Raw genomic sequence first — 22,395 nt, forward strand, 5'->3', positions numbered from 1 at the left:
CGGATATATGTTGGGGTGGAGGTTGGAAGGAGCGTGGAGGGCATATTTGAAGCAGACTGTGTGCAACTGCTACAGCAGGTCTGACTAGTTTCAGATGCCTACAGGCAGCTTTGTCTTAACTTCAGGTAGCTGCAAAAACGAAGTTTGAAAACATAATTCAGAAATACGCCGTCATCTTCCGGTGCCTCCACAAACCCTTTCCTTTTCATGTGTTTTTACAGGCAGCCTTTCACCCTTGGAAGAAGTGGTTAGCAGGTACACGTGCACGCATAGGATTTGCATATTTTTAAAATACACGCTTCATCAAGATAGGAGCCCGGCGTTTGTGCGCAAACCACGGCGTTTTTACAGCATAGTGGTAACCTTCTGCTTCCTTATCTCTGTACGCGAGCCCGTGAGGGAGCCCTCTCCGTTTGTGCCTTTTCTGGGAGCATGATTTGTTGCCGCCCGGCCCCGTGCAGGAGGAGTGACTTACACTTTATTGCGCCGTGCTGCTGTCGGAGGGGTTTTGACCGGGGTGACTTCGGTGCCAGCTGTCCCAGGGGGGCCGTGACTCGCTTAGGTTACCCTCCAGTGACGGAGCACACGGCCTAGGCTCTCCTCCCCTCCCTCTCCATCTGTTTGGCAAAGCCGGCCACCGAAGCAACCCTTCCCCTTTCCTCCCCTAACTGAAGTATTACACAAACGCCTCGCGAGTGAGAAGTGAGATCATATTTTCTGTATGCATGTAGCATACAGCAGGAAGCTTCCTGTTGCTGCCGTGCTTCTCGGGGCTGTCAGCGGAACGTACATTGTACATATGTGCTGTCAGAAGGCTTGCTGGCTCTTTTTTTTTTTTTTTTTTTTCCCTCCCCTTTTCTTTTCGTTTGTTTTTGCTTTTTGTTTAATTGTGGGGAAAACTAGCGTAACAACGTCCTGGGTGAGGTGAATGGCTTGTGTCTGACCGAAAACAAAATGAGGCTTAGGAGGTTTAGTTTCAGTTTCCCGGTCTCTTCTCCGTCTGTATTTTCCCCTCCTAATTCCCAGGGACTTACTTTCTGATCGGGTTTTTGTTCCATGATAATTGACCTGCAGCGAGCGAGCTTCAGAGTACGTACTGAATTGTTAAAATATGCTGTTAAAAGGGTGTCCCTGTATAAGTCAAAGTGGTTTATTTGAGAACGTTTAAACCACTACACATAAAATTTACGTGGACCGTACGGTGACTATTTCAAAGGGGGCTGCTTCGCTGGAGTAGTTTTATTGTGCAATCAAACAGGTGCTGGGAAAAATTAAATCTCTTTCCTCTCCGACTCGTGGCTGGTAATGGCTGAGAGTAGCTCAAGGCTGGCCAAAGTTCCCTTTATCAGCTCTCCGAAGGCTCCTTCGCTGGACGGGGCAGCACACGCTGTGTTTCTACAGATGTGAGAGCTGCAGTGCAGCGGGCTGAGAGGCCGGCAGTCATCGTGTTGCCTAACATCACTTAACACCGCCTCAGCAAACTCTCATGTCAAACTTTAACTACCTTTTTTTTTTTAGGGGGGGTTCTCACTGGTGGAGAAATGCCCCGCAGCTTTTCCATGTCCCTAAAAGAAACCCGAGGGCGGGCGGGTGCTTTTCTCACAGGCTTTTCTTGTTTGCAGGGCTGTGTTCATTTTATTTAAGTGAAGATGTTGAAAACAACCCATGTGCAGCGTAACTCCTTTAAAAAGTGCCAGGGAAATGCCTTCTGTTACAATCTTTGTTTTTCTCCTCTGTTAACTTTCAATAGCAAGAAACTGGTTAACAAATAAAACCTGCAGGCCAGAAACTAAAATGACTTGTCATTGCTGGGATGTGTTTTGCATTTTGCTGTATACGTTTCTTTGGAGTTTTTTCTCTTCCCCTCCCTTCCCCCCCCCCCCTCAGTTTGCTGCTTTTCAGTTTGACTGTGATAATTTATTCAGCACTGTTTTCAGAGCAATAACCTACTTTTTGGCAAACCATTCAGTTCTTTCCACAGCAGTGTGGGTATTTTTTTTTCCCCCAAGTGTTTATTAAGGGTCTGCAAGGAGGGGGAAAAACAAGCTATCTTTGGGGAAAAGGCACTGCGATCCGCTCGCGATCAAGGACTCTAACCAAGTAATTATAAAGACGCGAGGAAAAACTCCCCCTTATTACCCACGAAGGGGTCTGGTCCCTCTTGGGTGCACACACCGCTCTCATTAACCTTTATAGGAATCACACAACATCCCGTAGAGCTCGGTCCCTGCATACACTAAAAATATCAGCCAGATCGTGACATGCACGTGCCTGTCGAGACGCCTTGTGCGCTGAGACGCCGCGCTGCCCCGATCTATTGTTGGGAGCGGCGTCGCAGGGGAGGAAGGATGTACGGCCGGCCCTGCTGCTTCGTCACCCTCCCGTAGAGACTGACCAGTAGCATCTTGGCGTTGCAGGCGTGGCATTTTAGCAGGCACTTTCTTGTGGCTGCACCAGCCCCTTGCAGATCGGCTCGAACGCAATTTCCAAGCAAGGAGCCTCCTCTCAGCCGGCGCTTTCGCTCTGCCGGTGCCTGCGGGCTCTGAAGTGGGAAGAAAAGGCAGGCGGTCGGCTCTCGGCCCAATTGGGCCCCGAAGCACTACACGGCCACCTTAATTGCTGCTGCTCCACTGCTGGAAGAGATGCTGGCCCTGCTCCTCCCCACGCGGAGCCCTCCTCGTGCCCCGCTCCCGCTGGCAGGGCTGGCGGCTGCCGGGCGAGGAGGCCCCGGGTGCCAGCAAAGAAACAGCAGCGCAGAGCAGGCAGAGCAGCCTGGCTGCTCCCGGGGAGACTTGTGCGTAGAAGCCCTCACGTGTTTTTCAGGTGACAACAAGCAGAGCCTCCTGAATCATCAGCTAATCGCGTAGTAAAGTCCGAGGAGCTGGCCTAGCGCAGCGCCCGGTTTTATTTACTGCAGCTCCGGTTTCCTGCTGCCGATGCCCAGGTGCGTAACGCAGATCCTGCGCCTTGAGCTCTGGCTACTGGCAGCAGAGCCGTCCCGGGCCGCGTGCACGCAGCGCGGTATAATTTGATTCACGCTTGGCAGGCCTGGCAGCTTCCTTCACGCCGCCACGTGGAGGCTGAATTGGAGAATAACCTTGGCCCGGCTCATCGGGGTGGCTCTTCGAAGCACGGGGGGAGCCTCGGCACAGCCCGTGCCCGGCGAGGAGGCTCCTCGGTGTCCCTGCACGGTGGCACGGGCACTGGTTTAAGTAGATGGTGCGTGCAGCCGTGCTGGGGGAGGATATAAAGAGGGGTCTGCGTGGATATGGCGCGAGGAGAAGGCGGCTGCGCCCCGTGACCACCCCGAGTGCCGCAGCCACTAGCGGCAGTCACCCACCGAGGTCTGCGTCGAAGCTGGTGTTGGTGATGAGATGGTGTTAGCAGCTGTGGGGAGGGCGTTTGGTGAAGTTTCCAGTTTGGGACGAGACCAAAAAAGGGCAGACCGGGGTCTTTGTGGCACCTGGTGGGCGCCACCGTGAGGATGCTGAGGGGAGGCCAAACACGTGAGAATTGCCACTCGGAGACCTTTTCAGAGAGAAATTGCTGCTGCCGGGCAATCCAAACCTGCTCTTCTTCCAGTAAACGCGGCTGCCTTCCTGTACACGAATAAAGCCTGGTTTGACTCAACGTTTTCTGGCCTCGGCGTGCTCTCCAGCTCTGCCCTCTCCTCCTCTGCGCTGACAGGAGCTGCTGGTACTCGGGGCTCTTGCCTGGCTGCCCCCTTCCTTCGCAGCGAGCTCTCCCCACGCCCAACCTGTGCAGCCTTGTTCACCTCCTCGTTCTGCCAGGGTAGTTTTTAATGGCTTAACGAGCTAACAAGTGCTCGTCTGATTTAAACGTGTATTAAGGTCTGCTACCCCGATAGAATTCCTAATATTATAAACACCCTTAATAACACGGCTATAATCTAGAAAACCTGCTCTCCTTTTCCCAAACAATTACTTAATGAGGCAGTAATTTATCCCAAGCTATATTTATTGGAGCCCATTCCGGCTTTATCAGACGTACTCTGTTTGGTGTGTGCAGTTAGTCAAAAACATTAAAACTGCTCCGCTTCTTCCAAGGGAGCGCCTTACATTTAGCAAACTGACAGCATTAGAAACTGTTTCCAATTTAATAGCAGCATATGTTTCCTGCAAGACTTAACACACTGCAGAGTCGGAGATTGCCTTAGACTGCGGCTTTGCCTTTTTTTAGCCTGGTAGAAAAGGAGCTGGAAACCGGAGACAGAAGCGGAGTGCCGAAGTGGCGTTTCTGGTTGTTTTTGCTGCCTTTTGTTTTTCGCAGAGCCTTCTAATGGGGCTTCGGCGGGCTGCGAGTTGAAGAAACTATCAAGAAAGTCGTGTGGGCGGCGCGCGGAGAGCTCTCGCTCGAAACGCAGTTTCTGATCATTAACAAACAGCAAGAGCTTGCTTTGCCCTCTGGGCCTCAAATAGTACAGTATGCAACAAGGGAGAGCAGGCAAGGCACGAGGATGGAAACAGTAGGATCAGATTACAGTTTCAAAATATCGCTGGAACACGTTGGCTGGCGTTAGGCTATTGACTGCCTTTATAATTGCCTTGCTGATTTGCTAGGGGAGGCTTCACCTTACTTGCTGCTCCGCATGGACGTGCCCGCAGGGACGGGGGGCTCCGGGCTGCGGGCACCAACACCAAACCCCACCAGAGCTTCGCCTCGCCCCTCTGCCAGGAGGTTTCCTTGCACCGACCCGAGCTAAATCCTTAGATCAGCCTCTGAAAGTCACCCCCTGTGGCTTCCCTTCGTATTTTTATGCTAGTCCAAGCTGGAAAAGACCACTCTCACTCCCTGTACTACCTGCCACAGCCTTCAGCGGCGGGTGCCGACAGCAGGAGCTGCCTCGCTCGCCGAATTTGCCCATGGGGTGCTTCCAGCCTGAGCACTGAGCAGCTCTGCCTGCCTCTCCGCAGCTTCCACGGCAGCCGAGGTGCACCCATCCGCTGCAGGAGGTGAGAAGAGTCAGCCCCTAAAAACGTGCGTGCAAAATACCTGCCGCTTACGGTTGCTGCTGGTGACGACAGCCTCGCAGTGAAGGCTTGCAAACAGAAAAAAAAAAAAAAACACAATTCCCTGTGCTCTCTGGAAGCACAGAGCTACCCAGGAGGCCAATTTTTTGATAGAGCTCTAAAGGAGGGTTTTGTAAGTGCTTATTAAACCTCGCTTTTTTTTTTCTTTCTCCTTTTTTTAAAAAAAAAAAAGCAGCCAGCATTAAGGTGAAGTGCAAGTGTCAGGGAAAACAAACCTTGTAAATGGGAGGGCATGGTTCTGGAGAGGACAGAAAGCCCAGCACAGTTCTGCTCCCCGGCCCCACGTCTGGTATCGGGCTTTTTGTTTTTCGCTGCCCTCTGCCATTAAAACCAAATTCTTACCCAGCAGCGCTTGTCAGGAGCCCTCCCTCTTGCCAGGCAGCATGGACGCATTAAACTTGAACGAGTAAAATCTGCAGCAGATCCCGAGAAGCAGCCTTGCAAAAAAAAAAAAGGAAAAAAAAAGAAACCCCCAGCCCTGTCAGCGTACGAATTGCGAGCCAGCTGCAGCGCATTGAACGTAGCCGTGCGTTACTGCGTGGTACGAGCTGCTCTGCCTCCCAGGGATGCTGCTGTGCCAGGGTTTGAAGACCCCGGGGTCAACAGATGAACGCTCCGAGGAGGGCTGCTTCTCATGGCCCTCACCTCTCCGAGGGCTCGCTCCAGCCCTGCCCTTAAACCTCAATACCCGGGCTTGCTCCGCTGGCTTTAGCGAGGCTGGGAGAGGCTGCCAGCCTTCCACTGGCGTCCCCCTCCGCTCTTTCCCTTCCTTTGCAGCTCTGAAAAGGTGCCGGGAGGAGGATGCCCCCGCTCTGGTTGTCAGCTCAGGTGGTCCCTCGGGCTGGACCCGGCGGCGCGTGCATCTTGTAGCTCGGAGGACCTGGCCCTCGCCTTGCCAGCTGAACCCAGTTGGCACAAAAGACCTTTTTATTTTGGTCCTGCAGCTATCGGTGCCAACTCCCCATCCTGCTGAAGTCAGTAACAAAACACTCATTGACTACCGTTGGGCCGGGATACAGCCAGCGCAGCCCTCCAGGATGAGGAGCGAGAAGGGATGGAGGAGAGGAAAATAACGTTTCGTGTTCCAGCAGGGAGACGGCGCTTGCGTGAGGTGCTGGGGAGAGCCTCCGAGAAGCCCCGGTGAGGTTCATCTGTACCTGAGATTTGGGAAACTTGGATTTGGGAGTCGAGTCTGCACCTTCTCAACTTTCTGTGCAGTTTCAGGGACTTTTGTGTCCCTGAAACAGTTTCAGGGACTTTTGTGTCCCTGAAACAGCCCGGCAGTGACGAGGTGCAGCACCGTGCGCGCAATTGATGCGTGCAGCACTCTCACGCTAGGCACATGCCTCTCCCTCCCCTCTGCAGAGCGAAGGACTCGTCGCTGAGTAGGCTCCGACCCAGCCAGGCATTGCACAAGCTTTTTGTGTGTAATCGATTATGGTTGACTCCAGAGCACCACCCGCTCCGGGCTGATTATCTCTTCTGCTCAGCCCCAACTGCATTTATTTTTTTTTTCCCCAGCTCCGGCTGAAGAGCATGCAGCACCAATAAAAGGAGGCTAAATGACATGCAAATGAAAAAAATATATATTACTTTTGTTTTTCAATTAAGAGAAGCCAACTCCCAAACAATGCTAGCATTTCTCTGGCGCTGAGGCGCGTGCAATCACCCTAAATGGGCAAAAAAGCAAGCTGAAGCCTTCTCAACAACAATGCTTCAGCTTTTGGGTCCGGGTCTTCCAGCTTTGGAGCCAACGAGTGGGGAATAGCAGGGCAAATCTCCGCGTAACTCCCCACCCCTCCCTTTGCCCAGATAAATTCAGTTTTTCCACGGCCTTTCTTCCACTCTCTAATCCCACATACCTAAGTAACGCTGAAAACTAACTTGCATACCAAACCCCTGCAGCACCCCTTATTAAAACAACAACAACAAAGCGACATCCCGTCCCGACTGCAGTGCTTGGACGCAGAATGACAGCTGCTGGCAGCCCGCTGGAAGCGCGGCAGAGCCTCGTCTGGCCGGGATCACCTCTCGGCCAAAACAGACGCACGAAAACCCCGCCGTGGGCACGACCCCTCGGGCTGCTTCCCGTCCGTTTCGGAGGGTGCGAGCAGATCCCATCCCCTGCTCAGCTTTGCCCCAGCAGATCTGGAAGTTTGGCGTCTCCTTCTTTGAGATGTTCGAGCTTGCAGTTTGGCCTCGTGCTGTTCGCTACCTTGAGACGTGCAAAACTGATCTCGCTAATGTAGGCGTGAAGCTGCTGCTTGGGGGAGATGGTGTGAAGGGTACAGAACAGGCAGGCAGCGTTGTCTTCAGCCGTGGCGGTCCGAAACGACACGTTTGGTTTAGGGAGATGCTGAGGAAGGCCTGCAGGCACGTGTGCTTTTACCCTCTGTATCAGCTGGTCCTAAAAGATGCCGCCCTCCTGGCTTAGAACGAGTGAGGTGATTTATGGAAACTGGAGGAAAATGTTTTTACAGTTCCCGTTTGCACGTCAGAGGAGAAGGGGATAAAATAAAACTCCGCAAAGCTGGGAGTCTTGTGGTGTTCATTCCAGCTCCCTGTTTGGGGAGCAGCTTAGGCTGCAGCCCTGCTTTGTGGCTTTAACAGTTAAATGCTTTCAGCGAGCATTTCTGGGGAAAAGAAAACTGAAAGCTGCGCTGAAAAGCTCAGAGGAGAAATTGTGATGAGTTTCCTGATCTGTTTTGTCCTTTAAAAGGCCCGGCTCTGAACCGAGCTGCATGAAGATCGAGTGAGATGTGAAAGCTTGACAGTCATACCTACAGGAAACCTTGAATCATTTCTGTGCTTCCTGGAAAACGACGCAGCCAGCTTATCGTTGTGCTCACTAACGATGATCCCATAGCTCTTACTGCCCAGCTTAGAAAACGTCCAGCTACCAGCACCTCGATCTCGGATGCAGATGAGAGGAACCAGCTCAATCGGGTTCATTAGAAACGCGTGCCAACATCCCCTGACAATAATAATTAATAACCAAGTGTGGGGAGCTGAGCACAGCCACCCCAGCGGTGTTGCCTTTATCACGGGGAGAAAGGTTGGCTTTGTGCGGCCAATATTTTTCTACGTTCCTCGCAGAGCCTGACAAACTTCAAAACTCTCCTAGTCCCCAAGCCATTTAAAAATTTCTCCTTTAAATAGAGCACTGCGGAAGGAGCGCTGGTATGTCTTTAGGACAGAGTCTGTCTTTTTTCAGGGGGAGGAGAGAGTCGGAAGGGGCGGAAAGCTGCTCGCTCTCCTCCTAACCCACAGCTTCTTTAGCATGCGCTGAACTCAGGTAGGATTTTCGATTCCTGCTGGCCTCGAGCTCCCCTTCTCGCTGTCGGTGCTCAAAGTCGAAGGAAATGCCTGTCGGTCGTCAACATTTAGCCAGCAAAGCCCCACCAGCACCCCGAACCCACGTGCGCGGCTCTGGAGTAGCCCATGGAAGCGACACCAGGGAGCAGAGAAAAACCAGACCTCAGCGGCAGTGCGAAATTTCAGAGGTTTTGCTCACCCGAGATTCCAGGCGCGGGGATCGCTGGGAGCTGGCCAAGGCGCTTGGATCGCAGCCTGCCCGTTCCTCGGCTCCTCTTAGCTCCCTCCCTCCCCCCCCCCCGCCTTTCTTTTTTTAATTGCATAATATGCTAGAAAATGATCTGGATTTGGGACTTATTTTTAACCAGAAAAGGCTCACTTCACCCAATCTGATTTGGGATTTAACATCCAGCAAATGCCTTCTGAACCTCACTCTTTTTTTTTTTTTTCTTTCTTTTTTCTTTTTTTCTTTTACAAAACCCCGACGACATCGTGAGGGCTCTTTGCTTCTGAACGTTTCGTAGGCGTTCCTGGGGGCGTTTGCATGCCCTTAGTCTGTCTGCGACCGGCGTCCAGCCATCAGATTGTCTGGGACCTGCCTGGTGCAGTCCTTTCGCAGGCGGGGATCCCGTGCGAGGAGCTGTACTCAAATAAGGAAGGCGAGTTTTGCCTCCTGCATGACAGCCAGGAGCCAGCTGCGTACGGGAGAAGTCACGTTTGGGGTTAAAAATGGGTTTCTACTTACATTTCTTGCAACTTCATTCCATGCAGGTCGTGAGGGAGAGAGCTGGAGGGAACCTGCTGTCCTGTGAGCCCCCAGGGAGGTGCTGGCATGGGCACTACACTCTCTGACCCTGCAGCCACTGGTATTTTGGCAAACCCAGCCCTGGCTGCTCCCCAAAGATAGGTGGAGGCACAGGGCAGAGGGCTTCTGGCCCTCCAGCCCTCCCTGCTCAAGGCACAAGGTGTCGTGCCCGTGGCAGCACGGCGGTGCCTTTGTTCCTTTGCGTCTGGGGGCAGCTTTAGGTGACAAAAATAACAGGGACAAAACGGGGCTGGGGCTGGGCTGTGTAGAGGAGCCTTTGCAGGCTTTTCTCAGCGCTCTGAAACATCCTGGAAGAGACGGCAGCGAGGATTGAAGTGCCCTACTTACTGCTAGCTCAGCGATGACTTGCGATGCTGGGGAGATTTGGTAAAATTGCCTGAGTTACCTTCAAAATCTGCTCTCTGACCAGGAGACAAGCACATGCACTTATGCTGATTTTTGTGCTCTTAAAAAGCCCTGCGGCGTTCTTTTGTTCTCAGCGAGCCTCAAAGGAAACTTGACATGGAGGTAGTCCTGGGCGAGGAACACGCCCTGATTTGGGGGAAGCAGGGACGAATGGGTCCTCCAGAGCTCTGCTGCAGGAGCTCCTCTGTGCGCGGCGAGGGAGCTGCCTCGCACGCCGAAAGCCTCGCCAGAGGTGGCAGAGGCTGCTGGCACTGCAGGCAGGTGGTGCCCGCCTGGGGACAGCCTTTAGGGCTCTCTGGTGGCCCTGTCCCCAAAAGCGTCCCCAAAGCCAGGGCCCGTCGCTAGCGGGAGTCGAGCCCCCCCGCTGCGGCAGCAGAATGTCGTGCAGAGAATAATCTTGGCGATCAGGCTAAATGACCTGGCAGGGCTTCTTTGTCTGTAATTCATCTAATTCTGCGATGAGACGAGTGTAATAACTGCATTTCCTGCTCCAGTAGTTTAGTCCATATGCAATCATTTAAATAAACCCACCAGGTCAGGGCCGCGCGCATCTGAAGTGCTGACACTCCAGGCTTCGCCGTGAAGGTTTCTGTCGGTACAGGATTGCTGAGCCTCACCCCCCTTCCCCTGTGCTTTCAAATAAAAAAGGGAAATTAGTTGTAAGAACCTCGGCGTGCTAGGTTTGTATTCCCAGCCACGGCACTGCATTGGCCAGGAAGCTCAGAATTTGGGAGTTTAACGCAGGATCTGGAGCTTGTCCATCGGTGCGGATAGGAGGGGCCGTACGCTCAGCACGTGCCCGAGGGAAATGTGCTGTGGGGTAAGCGAGGAGGGGACGGGGTGGCCAGGGAGGGGGCTGGGGGAGCAAAGAGCAGGTTTTGGGCTTTGCTGGCTTCATCGGTCCCTTCTGCTTCCTTGCAGATATATGTTGGGGAAAGGAGGAAAGCGGAAGTTTGACGAGCATGAAGATGGGTTGGAAGGCAAAGTGGTGTCTCCTACTGACGGTCCCTCTAAGGTGTCTTACACCTTACAGCGTCAGACTATCTTCAACATTTCCCTTATGAAACTTTATAACCACAGGCCATTAACCGAGCCGAGCTTGCAAAAGACAGTTTTAATTAACAACATGTTGAGGCGAATCCAGGAAGAACTCAAACAAGAAGGCAGCTTGAGGCCTGTGTTTGTGACGGCTTCGCAGCCCACCGACCCTCTCAGCGACAACTTCCGCGAGGCCCAGCCGGCGTTCAGCCATCTCGCCTCCCAGCCCCTGCTCCCCACTGACTTCGTAAGCACTACGCCCCTGGAGTCTTGCCTCACCCCGGCCTCGTTGCTCGAGGACGACACTTTTTGCACTTCCCCGGCTGTCCAGCACGATGGTCCGACGAAACTACCACCTCCTGCTCTCCAACCAGTCAAGGACAGCTTCTCCTCAGCCTTGGACGAAATCGAGGAGCTTTGTCCCGCACCTACCTCCGCAGAGGCAGTAGCAGTAGCAGCCGACGCAGCCGCCGCCGACTCCAAAGCCCACCCCAGCGAGTCCAGCGCGCAAAAGCCCGAGGGCGTCGCGGAGAGCAGAGCGGCCGAATCCAAACTCATGGACTCGCTGCCCGGCAACTTCGAGATCACGACTTCCACAGGTTTCCTCACAGACTTGACCCTGGATGACATTCTGTTCGCTGACATTGACACGTCCATGTATGATTTTGACCCCTGCACGTCTGCCACGGGGGCTGCCTCCAAAATGGCTCCCGTCTCAGCAGATGAGCTCCTAAAAACGCTCGCGCCATACAGCAGTCAACCAGTAACTCCAAATCAGCCTTTCAAAATGGACCTCACAGAACTGGATCACATCATGGAGGTGCTTGTTGGGTCTTAAAATATAGAAATATAGCAACTCTCTCTCTCTCTCTCTTCTTCTTCTTCTTTTTTTTTTTTTTTTTTTTAATTTTAATTTTAAGTACCAGTATATACACTTGGTAGTATTTCCATAGTCCCTCCCGCCCCCGATTCACAGCACTGTGCATGCGTCCTTGCTTGCCTTTTTTGAAAAGAAAAGGATCACACTAGTTTTTGCTTCAAGCAGAGTTGGAGTGCCTTCATCCATGTATGACCACTTCTAATGTATTTTTTTTAAAGTGGTTCCTCAAGGAAGACCGAATATCCTGGTATACGAAAGAATATGTATTGTAGACAATGTTATGTTATTACAAAAAAAAAAAATTGTAAAAGCTAAGCACAAGGATTATGTTTGGGAAAGCTGTAAATTGCATGTGCATATTTGTCTATTTTTTCTATAAGTTTTATTGCAAGAGGTAAAAAAATTTATTATTTAGATAATCTCAATACCATTTTAGCCCTGTATAGGTTGACTTAGCAATTCAGCCTTTTGGAGGCATTAACCTGCTCCTCTTTAAGTGTTGCATTTACATGGCTGTTTAGAAACTGCTGCCCAAATTTATTTTATATTTTTGTACAGATTCTGCAGTTTATGATATTGTTTTTTCTAAAAACAAATGCTGTTTATACACACAAAAAATAGCTATTTTGATAGGATTTGCTCACATAGTTCCTGCATAATTCAGATGTACAAGAACCACTTGTACTTTTATACAGAGTTGTAATGTTTTATATGTGTATGGTGCAAAGAGAAAATTGGATCAAATAAGCCTGCAGTTGGTTTCCCTGAATGCAAACAAACAAACAAACAAACAAAAACAAAAAAAAAAGTGCTTTAAGAAAGGGCTGGGAGCTGCTCCTGTGGGAGTTTCACAAGTGTTTGCTCCCTGCTGTACCCACTGCGCACTACTGTGATTCCCGAAACTCAGAGCCATGTCCTTCTCCAACACGTACGCGAAGCAGCCGGCAGGAAGCAGTTGTGGAACTCCAGCCCGGAGGAGCCGAACGCGGTGGCAGCCCCGGGAGCAATTTCGAGGGGGCCCACGCCCGCTGCTCGCCAGGAGCAGCCCTCCCGCGGCCACCGTCCTGACCGGCGGGCAGAAGACCGGCGTCGCCGCGTCCCCGCGCCCTTTCTTGGAGCATTTCTCCTCCCCTCGCCCCACCTCACTGTGCTAAGTGCTGAAAAAGGCAACTTCAGTATTACTGCAGTGAAGCTCATCTCTTACCTGCACTGGATGGACTTGCTTTAATATCCATTGCTGTCGAAACTGGAGCCAGTCGCGTTACATCACTTGGCATCTCGTATAGGGTTGGTTTCTTGTATCAACTGCGTTACCTGCTTTACACTTTATAGACCTGTTTTACAACGAATATACAGACACAGCTTTCTATGCATGGTCCCCTTCCCCGTAACACCCGAGAAGTCTTCTCATTACTGCACCAATAGCATTTTTTAAGTTCCTTGTGGTGTACATTTAATTTAAAAACAAAATGTTTGCAATGTATCATGCCTATTGCTGAAGTTGCTATGGCATTTTAGTTTTTCAATGGTACTTTAGCTGTTGAGCGCCGGTTACAACCTATATTGTTGACATGCCTATGGCTTCTTTAGGAATAACTTTTATATTTATTTAAGAAATTTTAAATTATGTTTTACGTCATTTGGCAATATTCAGTCAATTCTGCTCCCTTCTTGTCATGGATGAAATTGGGTCTTGTCTGCCTTGTAAGGAGGCAGCTTTTTATAAATTGGCACTTTAAAACAGGCCATATATATTTATTAGTGTATAGATAGATAGATATGACATAGATATGCACACAGACAGAGTATAAAGGCAAACGCATTTTGCAATGAAGGAACTCCGAATTGAAACGAAACGCGCCGCGTACAATTATGAAACGCTTCTGGAGCCCGGCTCCTCCGCCAGGGTGAGCGTGGGGCTGGGGGACAGCAGGGCTGGGGGTGGGTTTGCTTTCTTTTCCAAGCCAAACTCAGTGATGCTGATGGCGCTGCAGTCATTTCCTTACACGGGCTAAAAAATAAGTTACCCCTTCCAACAGAAACCCCTCAGACTGAGCACAGCTCAGGGCCCAGGGCTGGGGATCCTCCCCCACCCCGCACGTGGTGGCCTGTAGGGAAGCAGCCCTGCCGGGCTCCGCACCGCTTCTAACTGGAGAAACTGGGAAAGCATCGGCCGTGCGGCGCGGGGTCTGCTTGCACAAACCCGCAGGCGCTTTCACACGGTGACTTGGTCAGAGCTTGCATTGCCATGGTTAGACACCGATAGCTGGAGCTGCCCGTTTTATTTTTTTATTTTTTTGGAGGGGAGGGTTATTTATGCAGTCAAACAACTACCGCATGTTAGGCAAAAGTCCACGTAAATGCCATTTCTGGAGCCACGCTTCAACAGAGGTGGCTGGGTGCAGGTGGTGTAGCCGCAGGAGGGACGAGGTGAGCTCTAAGTCCATTTTCCACTCAGAAGATGTCTGTGTGCCCTTGGTGCTGAAGCACAGGCCCTGCCCCAGGGTCCTGGCGGCGATCTGCTGGGACACCAGCAGCTGACACGGGGCTAGGGAGAGGCTCTGGTCCTGTTGGCAGCCACGGCAAGCCACAGAGGGACGGAGGGGAGGGCTCAGCGGTGCCGCTCGCCCCGGGGTCCTCACCGCAGCCACGCACGGGGCTTCTCCGAGACCTACACCAGGGATGGATTTCGACATTAATGTGCAATGAAGTGACAAGATGGGAGCAGAATATAAGAGCTTTGGATTTGAAGTGATTTTTTTTTTTTGTTTTTCATAAATTATTTATTCTTTTTTTTTTTTTTTTCCTTCTGTAAATATATTTATTTTATTGTGAAGCTAACAACATCTGGATTGTAACATGTACAGAATGTATGGTAGGAATGTATTCTCTTGTAGGAATGTAAATCTGTATGAAAAAGGGTATGGGAGCCAGATTCAGAGAAAATGAATTGCGTTCCAGTCAGGATATGCATGGTTCACATGACATTTTTTTCCCCCCACCACCGCTCTTTTTCTAATATGGGTCTGGTTGTTTGAAATATGCAAAAGGGGTCGGGGTGGGGGACAGTTTTACGTTCAAAACAAGTCCCGGCCAGCCTCCTACCCTGTCAGCCTCTCGGTCTGCGAGGGGAGCCAGCAGCGAGCGCAGTCACCTCCAGCCTGCTGGTCCGGAGACATTCGCAGGGGTTCAGCACCTCCCCGCTGGGTGACGGCGGCTGCGGGACCTTCCCTCCAGCCCCAGGAGACGCAGCCGAGCCTCTTGCCTTGAGGTAAGGACAGCGAAGGCAGGCGGCCGAGCCCAGCTGCCCGCAGTGCTGCGCCCCAGCCAGCCCATCCTGGCAGACTGGTCCCAGTTCAGCCAGCCCCCGTGGGACGGGGCAAGAAACCGCGGCCGAGCAGCGTAAAAGCATCAACCCGGCACCTTCCTTGCAGCCACCGAGGGAAGCAAGACCGTGAAGCCACTGGCTGAAGCAATCACTGTAAGAATAAATTTGGACTTTGCGAGAGGTAACGTGTGGGTTTTGTTTTTTTTCCCTCCCCTCACTGTTGCGTGGTTATAGCCTGGATTATTTCAAACCAATGTTATGAATCCAAAGTTTACACTTTTATCATAATTAAATTGAGTAAATTGTAATGGGTCCTGTCTGACAAACGGTTTAATCGACTCCGGCATATTGTGAACTTTGCGTTGTTGTTACAGGGTTTATTTGGTTGTTTTGTTTTTTTCCCCACCCCTCAGGTTTCAATATCCTGCTTCTGTGCAAGTTGCTTTCAGTGCTTCTATTAATTAACGAGACTGAACATTTTTCAAGAAATTAGTTCTTTTTAAGCACTTTTTCTTTTCCTGAAAATAAGCCTAATGCAAGTTCTGGAACCTCTTTAAAAATACAAATTGCAGACAAAAATCCCAACCTCAACTCCGATCTAGTTCTGAGCGTAATCCATACTAGCGCCTGTAAAGGCCAAGATTCCGGAAAAGGTGTAAATAGTGTGACATGTTCAGTGCATGGTTGTTTGAACAGGGCTTGTTATTGTCAAAAAAAGAAAAAAAAAAAAAGAAAAAAAAAAGAAAAAAGGCTGTATTTCCCCTTCCCCCTCCCACAGACCTTAGAGCTGTGCCTTTTCTATGCAATATTACAGACATATACATCTGAAACCAGATTACTGTATTCACATGTAGGTATGGGCTGTAATCAAAACCAATTGGACAAATGTACATGGAAATGAGCAGTCTTACTTTTGTAGTTTTATATTATACAATAAACGATTAAAATAAGTTCCGGCTTCTTTCTTTCCCTCCGCGGACGGGGCAGGGCGTGGGGGAGAGGGGAGGTGATGGGGATGCAGGAGGGACCGGCACCGTGCCCTCTTTCAGGACTGGACAAAAGTCACCGTGTGTGACAGCGTGCAGCGAGGGAGCAGGGTCGGGACACTTTTACTTCACATAATGCACTTTTGTTCAGAGCATTAAACCCCAGCAGGAAGCGTCCGATACCTTCACCCAGTGCTTCTTGGCCAGCGGTGCCCTCTTCCCCCCGCAGGTGCTGGTGTTTGGTTCCAGGGGCAGCAGCAGCAGCAGCAGCAGCGGGGAGGCCTGGCCCTGGCTTTGGCTCAGGCGTTTTGAGGCGAGGAGGCTGCGAGCGCAGCCCAGGAGCAGGGTTGGGGCTGGCCCCAGGGCGCAGCGAGTGAGTCACCCCCCGCCCGCCCCCGCTGCACGCACCGCGTGGCCTCCACCACCCACGGGAAACGTCGCTGCTCCATTTTGGACGGCACAGAGAACCAAAACCAGACAGAAAAGCAGCCGAGTTTCCCCCGGCCCGACGTGCCGCGCGTAGCGGCTCCGCTGCAGCGAGCTGGCTCGCGATACCGGGGCGGCCGCCAGCAGCAGCAGCATGGGGCGCACGCAGCCACCGCGCTGCGCACCAGCTGCTGCTCGGGGACAAATGGCTGCGGGGACGCGGGGCACGTGAAGCGCACAGAAAGGAGAAGTGTAGGAATTAAAGCCAGCCCGGGGATTGAATTTCTGCCTGCTCAGCAAAGCACCGTGCTCGAAGGGGTGAAACACACCCGAGGCAGAGCGAGGAGATGCCTCCAGCACAAAACACCCAGGCTGCACGCAGCCCCCCTTGCCCCTTCCTTACCGAGTGGTTTCCCACCTGCCCTACAGAACGCCCCGCAGGAGAAAGCAGGACCGGGGTTTGGCACGGGGACACGCAGTGTCTGCTGGCCATGTTCAGGTCCCTTCACCCACGTGCCTGTGCCCCAGGAGCAGAGTTTCCAGGCGGAGGACCCACCACGGCGGCTCCTCATAGGCCTGTGCTGTGTTTGAACCTCCAAAAGCGATGGCCTGGAGCTGCTCGGTAATTCCATGAGCCAATGCAGATCCCTGATGGCAGCAACGAGCCCCTCTCCGGGCCCAAGTAACTGGAAGATCGGAGAGCTGTAGCCAGGCTCCCACGAGCCTCGCCCAAGTAGGCACCACAGGGGGCAGAAACACCTTCAGCAGCGCGGCACCAGGAGGCCCCCGTGTCCCTGCAGGCTCCTGGGGGTTGCACCAGGAGGGATACCGCTCCTGCCTCTAACCCCGGGCCTGGAGGGAAGCGCGTGCTGCCCCGCGGCACAGCCTGGACCACGCGCAGCTCGTACTCACCAGAGAAACCACAGATGGGAAAAGGCACCGGGGAAAAAACCCTCAGCCATGGGCAGCGCTTCGGAGAGCTCCTCTGCCTCCATCGCTGCTGGTTGCGGGCTCCTCGCCACCTCGTCCTCGTGCACATCATCTGCCTGCTCTCCAGGCAGCTCCCTCCTTCCCAGCTCCTCTCCCTTTTTGCAGAAACTGCCTTGGCAACTGGCAGCAGGCCGGCAGGAACATGGGTTTCCCACCCTGCTCCAAATAACTGCGTGGCTGTGGAGGGGAAAGACCGGTGCGACCTCCAGGCTGTGGCCACAGCGGGCTGGGCGCAGCGGCCACTTCCAAACCCCGTCCTCAGGGACTGGCACTGAGGTACGCCGGGTGCTCAGGGGCACAGGCAGCGAGGCTTTTTTCCCTCACCCCAGCACTCACACGTCCCCAAAACCCCACCGATTCCTCCCCAGACACCTTCAGTCTGCAGCATCTGCCAGGGGAAGTCGCATCACGAATTGCGGCAGAAAGAACAGCTTCCAGATCGCCCCTTTCTGCGAGGGTTTCCTTCCATTCTCCCCTGCCACCACGGTCCTGCTCTGTCCACCTCAGGCTGCTCTCCCCTGACCATTTCCCCCCTGGTGTTTCCTCTCCCCCCACACTCCCCGGGCTGCCTCCCCTCCCCGTGCTCCTCCCCTCGCTTCTCTCCGCTGGGCAGCTTGGCCGTCAGCCGCCGCTGCCTTCACCTCTCCCTTCCCGGCGTGAGCTGGGATGAGATGGATTTTGTGCCGGAGCCAAGCCCTGCATTTATCAGAGGAGGAAAAATAATCAATGCCACGACACCCTGGAAGTTCGCTGGAGGACAATGCCCGTTCCCAGGCGGCCGTTTTTAAGCACAGCCCTCGGCGGGGCTGGGAGCGAGGCAGGAGGAGGCTGCTGGAGGCTGCCAGGGCTCGCTGGGGAGGGCGGTGGCATCGGCCCACACGAGGAGGCTGCTTCTGCTGTGCACGCAGCAGGACATCTTCCTTTCCCCCGGGCAAAGCAGGGCACGAACTGCTGCGAAGGAGGCTGCAAGGACACAGCTTGGGGCTGTGCCAGGGCTTGGGGGAGGTCAGGGGAGCCGAGCTGCCAGGCCTCGGCCTTCACAGGGTGAAAGCAAGAGCAGGGTTTGGACCCAGATCCACGTCCCTGAAGATGCACACGGACAGAAGCAGCAGCAATTCGCAGCAAACACACAGCAGCCCCGAGATAACCCAGCTCTGGCAGCAAGGCTTGGTACCAACCACAGAGCTTCCATCCTGAGAGAGTTGGGCATTAGCACCCCTGCTCCAGGACCTCAAACCCCTTCTGGGGTTACCTCCACAACCAGGAGCTGCTCTCCTGCACCCCGCGGCTTTCAAACCATGCGAAGATGAAGCCCGTGGTACAGCGTCACCGCACCTTGCAGAGAAAAAGGGAAGCACCAGGGCAGGGAGGCAGGGGATGAGTGGGGTTTGCAGTCTGCTCTTTCGGACATCCCAGATGCGAGCAACAGCTCTGGCAGGAGCAACGCTGGCTGCGAGGCCGCCCCTGTTCCGCTGAGCCCCCACCTCCTGCGGGGCCGTGAGCAGGGCTCAGCACACCACCTCCGCCCAGCCAGCGCTGCAGGTGACTCCCCAGACACTGCGACTAAAGCAACCAAAAAAAAAATTAAATAAATTCATCTCTGCCACTCAAACTGGTTAGTGAAAAGCCTCAACTCGATGGCTCGGGGGTCACCAGGACACCCAGTCACTGGCGGAAAGGACTGGGCAGTGCCTGCGGCCTCGCGGGGGCTCCTGGGGCAGCGGCGATGCAGAACGACTCACACATCTGTGAAAAAAATCACCAGCTGCTGACAGACGCTGCGGGAACAAAGCAGGGGCCAGAGCACGTCCAGTGAATCACCTGCTGGGGGTTGGTTCGACCAGTTTCAAGTCCCACACCCAAGAGCAGAGCCACCCCAGGACTGTGTAATCCCAGGCGCAGGGGTGGGGGAGAAAGGGAGAGAAACGTGCCAGGCAGGAGGGACGGCTCTCTGGCGTGGCCCTGGGGATGAGCTCGGAGAGGCAGCAAGTCCCAGCTCGCTGCCAGGATCTTGTTCCTGCCTCCCCTCCCACGCCCCGTGCTCCCGCTGCGACCTCCCTGCCGGCACGGCCGCCCGGCAGCTGCTGCCTCCAGGCAGGAGCTGGCACCCACGGACCCGAGGGAGCCTCAAAAACAGGTCCCTGCAGGGCGTGGAGGCACCGGGGGTGAAGGGAGAGAGGGCAGGGGAGGAGGAGAGCTCAAGGGGAGCAGGACTTGCTGAACTGATGTGTCCTTGGAGAGGAAAAACCGACCTGTCTGCAGTCTGTGGGCTGCTCCACGGGGGTAGCGAGTCTGCGTGGCTCTGACTCTACACGCCTCGACCTAAGCCAGGGTCAGTGCTCCAAAGACAGGGATAAAAAAATACTAACAGTAAGGAGAAATGTCCCTCTGCAGCCAGGGTGAGCCCAGAGACACCCTGGTTGCTGCTCGCATGCAGCAAAGGCCCTGTCATTGCAGCTGGGCACGGAAATGCACCCCGGTACACGCCGGGTGGGACAGCAGTATGGAGGGAAAGCCTCAGGAGCATTTAGCACCCTGAGCTCGTTTTTTGGGCTTGTTGTGCTGCTCTAAACGCTGAAGGCCTTCCCCTGAGGTGCAGAAAGACTGAAGCTGATGAACAGCAGCAACCAACCTTTTGGTGCAACTCCCTCCTCTCCAGGACTCGCAGACCGTACCAGGCACAATTTTGGTTACTGGGTGTCTCTGTTGTGCAGGAACTGCTCTAAGGTTGTGTTTTTTCCCCCCATCAGCTTCAGTAAAAGCAGTTCATCTGGCCTGGTCGTTCCAGAACGCCCTGCAGACATCTTTCTGCACGAGGAAAATGTGCCCTGCTGAAAAGGGTTAAAACAATCTGTTTAAATACCTTCACGTTATATACAATTTATCGCCCGGAGTAACCATAGGAAAAGCACATTTTCAAGTGTGGTTTCTGACTGTGGTTAACCCCGAAATCGAGGACTTTATCTATTCCTGATTGTTATGCCAATCTTTCGAAACACAGCTGAGCTGCGACCCGCTCCGTCCACGCAGCTCCTGACGCGCCGCCTTTTCCTAGCGCACCGGCGTCCCCAAAGAGCTTCTCGTGTGCCTTCTGCAAACACGGGTCCTGCAGGGCAGCCAGCAGAGCTAATACCTGCCACGCAACGAGAAGAGAAAGTTAGAAACACGTTTCCTAAAGCGCTGCCTCCTCCTTCACCCACGGGAGAAAAACCACGCGCTCGCTGAGGGTTTCCCATCTCACGCAACCCTGAGGAGCTCAATAATTCCCCCACATCCAAAGGGGGGCCTCAGCTGCAGCTGCGCTACGTAAACAGTCACCGGGGTGCTCCGAGGTTGCTGTTGGTACATGGTATAGAAAGCTGGGCGAATAACTGATTTTTCGGTTCGCTGGCGATTCTGAAAAAAAGTTAGGGGGGGAAAAAAAAAAAATAATTCATTTAGGGTTGGCTGAAACAAATGGTTCGCTTTGACTTCAGCCCTTGACAAAAAGTTTGTTCAGATCACTCAGAATGAAGAACTGCTTCAAAGGGAAAAAGCTCAAAGCCTCTCGTTTTGAAAATGCTGAAAGAAAATGTATTTTTTGTCTCTTCTCTCCAGAAGAAAAGCTTGGCAAATCAAAACAATTCATAAAATGTTTTAGTTTTGCCAAAATTTGCCTTTTTTTTTTTTACTAGAAAAACACCAGACGAAGATTTTACCCAGCTCCAGTCCAACCAATTTACACCTATAATAACTTAAACAGAGACATCAGTAATTCTGATGAAAGGCCGGCTTCGAAAAATAAAAATAAAATAAAATGTCACAGCCACTGCACAAATGTCCCGAAACTGAAACCCAGAAGAAGAAAGCAAGCTAAAAACCGCTAAGCTTTTCTTGGCTTGGCAGGGGAATCTTATTAAGTCTCTGAATCGTATAGCCACAGATTTGGGACGTTGTAAAAGTTAAATTAGTCTTACTTCTTATTAGCAAGGCACGAAGGGAAGCAGGAGATTATGATACAGCAACTGCCTTTGTGAGCCAATTTTTCAGCGTGTTTCTGCTTTTCTCGTGTAAACCAACAATTCGCGGGCATTCTCGCTGTCCTTGTGAAAGAGGTGCTGGTTTTCATCTCTGGATGCCTTTCACGGGTGCAATGCTAGGCCACGGTGTGATTTTCATGTTGTTTCCCCGATTTGTTTCGTTCTGAGCCCCTGCTCATTTGTCACTCGGTGCCCTGCAGTCGCTGCGGCAGGCGTGTGCGAGAGGCAGAGCAGCGAGGAGTTAAGCCCCGGGCTCTGAGGATGCAAAGAAAAGGCATCCCCACGCACTTCCAGAAAGCCTCACCCCCCTGCAGCCTTGCCTGGGCTGTTGTTGGGATGTTTAACGCAGGCTGCTGGGCGCTGTGAGCCCTTCAGTGGGGACACAGGCTGGGATGGGGAGCGGCGCTCTTCGTTTGGGCCCAGGGAAATAGATTGGATTTACCCACAGCTTTGTTCTCGCCCCGTGTTTTCATTTAAACTACGATTGCTCTGCACGCCAGGGAAGAAGGGAGAGCAAGGCCACGCGTTGTTCGAGCCGCTGTACTTGTAAATGAACCCAGGCTTCAGCACAGCCTGCCGAACTCACCGCTCCCCGGCGTCCCGCCAAACTCCTCAGGAGACAGGGCAGAAAGCAGAGAGCAGGTATTTCAAACAGCAAACCCAATCCAGGATTGAAAACAGTAAGAAAAAAAAATAAGTGTTTTGTTTTGTTTTGTTTTTTTCCCCTATTTTACAAACACACAAGGATGGGCAGCAGCAGTTTGCTGGGAATCATTTTAACAGCTCGCTGCTGCTCTGAACCCAGAGGTGTGCCTGGCACTTAGCTTGCACGTGTGGTGTGGTGCTGTCCTGCTGGCTGCGGCCTCTGTAGATGAAATACCCCAGATAGACAACAGCAAAGACTGTGAAGGAAAAATGATGCCATGGCCTCAGCCTGAGGGAAATAAAATGGGAGAGAAGGAGAGAAATCCTTGGAAGAAAAAAACAAACACCACAGCGGAACTTGGAATATCTCAAATCACTGCTGTGCTGTGAAACCATCCCCTCCAAAGTAATATTTAAGGAGCCAGTTCCTTCATTTTTCATGAGAGAATGTGTTCGTCTGAATACTGGAGTCCCTAAACAACACTG

The 22,395-nt window shown here is 52.8% G+C and overlaps 1 protein-coding gene across 2 annotated transcripts in view; it reads left to right on the forward strand.

Moving 5' to 3' along the window:
* The window catches only part of SERTAD2 (SERTA domain containing 2), a 78,769-nt gene extending 62,667 nt beyond the window's left edge, over positions 1–16,102 (forward strand). For both annotated transcript variants that reach the window (XM_084284663.1, XM_084284662.1), the window contains exon 2: positions 10,519–16,102. In XM_084284663.1, the coding sequence (XP_084140789.1) occupies positions 10,523–11,473 (951 nt within the window). In that variant the 5' untranslated portion in view covers positions 10,519–10,522 and the 3' untranslated portion in view covers positions 11,474–16,102. The remainder of the gene's footprint in view (positions 1–10,518) is intronic.
* The last annotated feature ends 6,293 nt before the right edge of the window (positions 16,103–22,395 follow it).

This window comes from Netta rufina (assembly GCF_964035555.1).
Source record: "Netta rufina genome assembly, chromosome: 3".
Classification (NCBI taxonomy): Eukaryota; Metazoa; Chordata; class Aves; order Anseriformes; family Anatidae; genus Netta; species Netta rufina.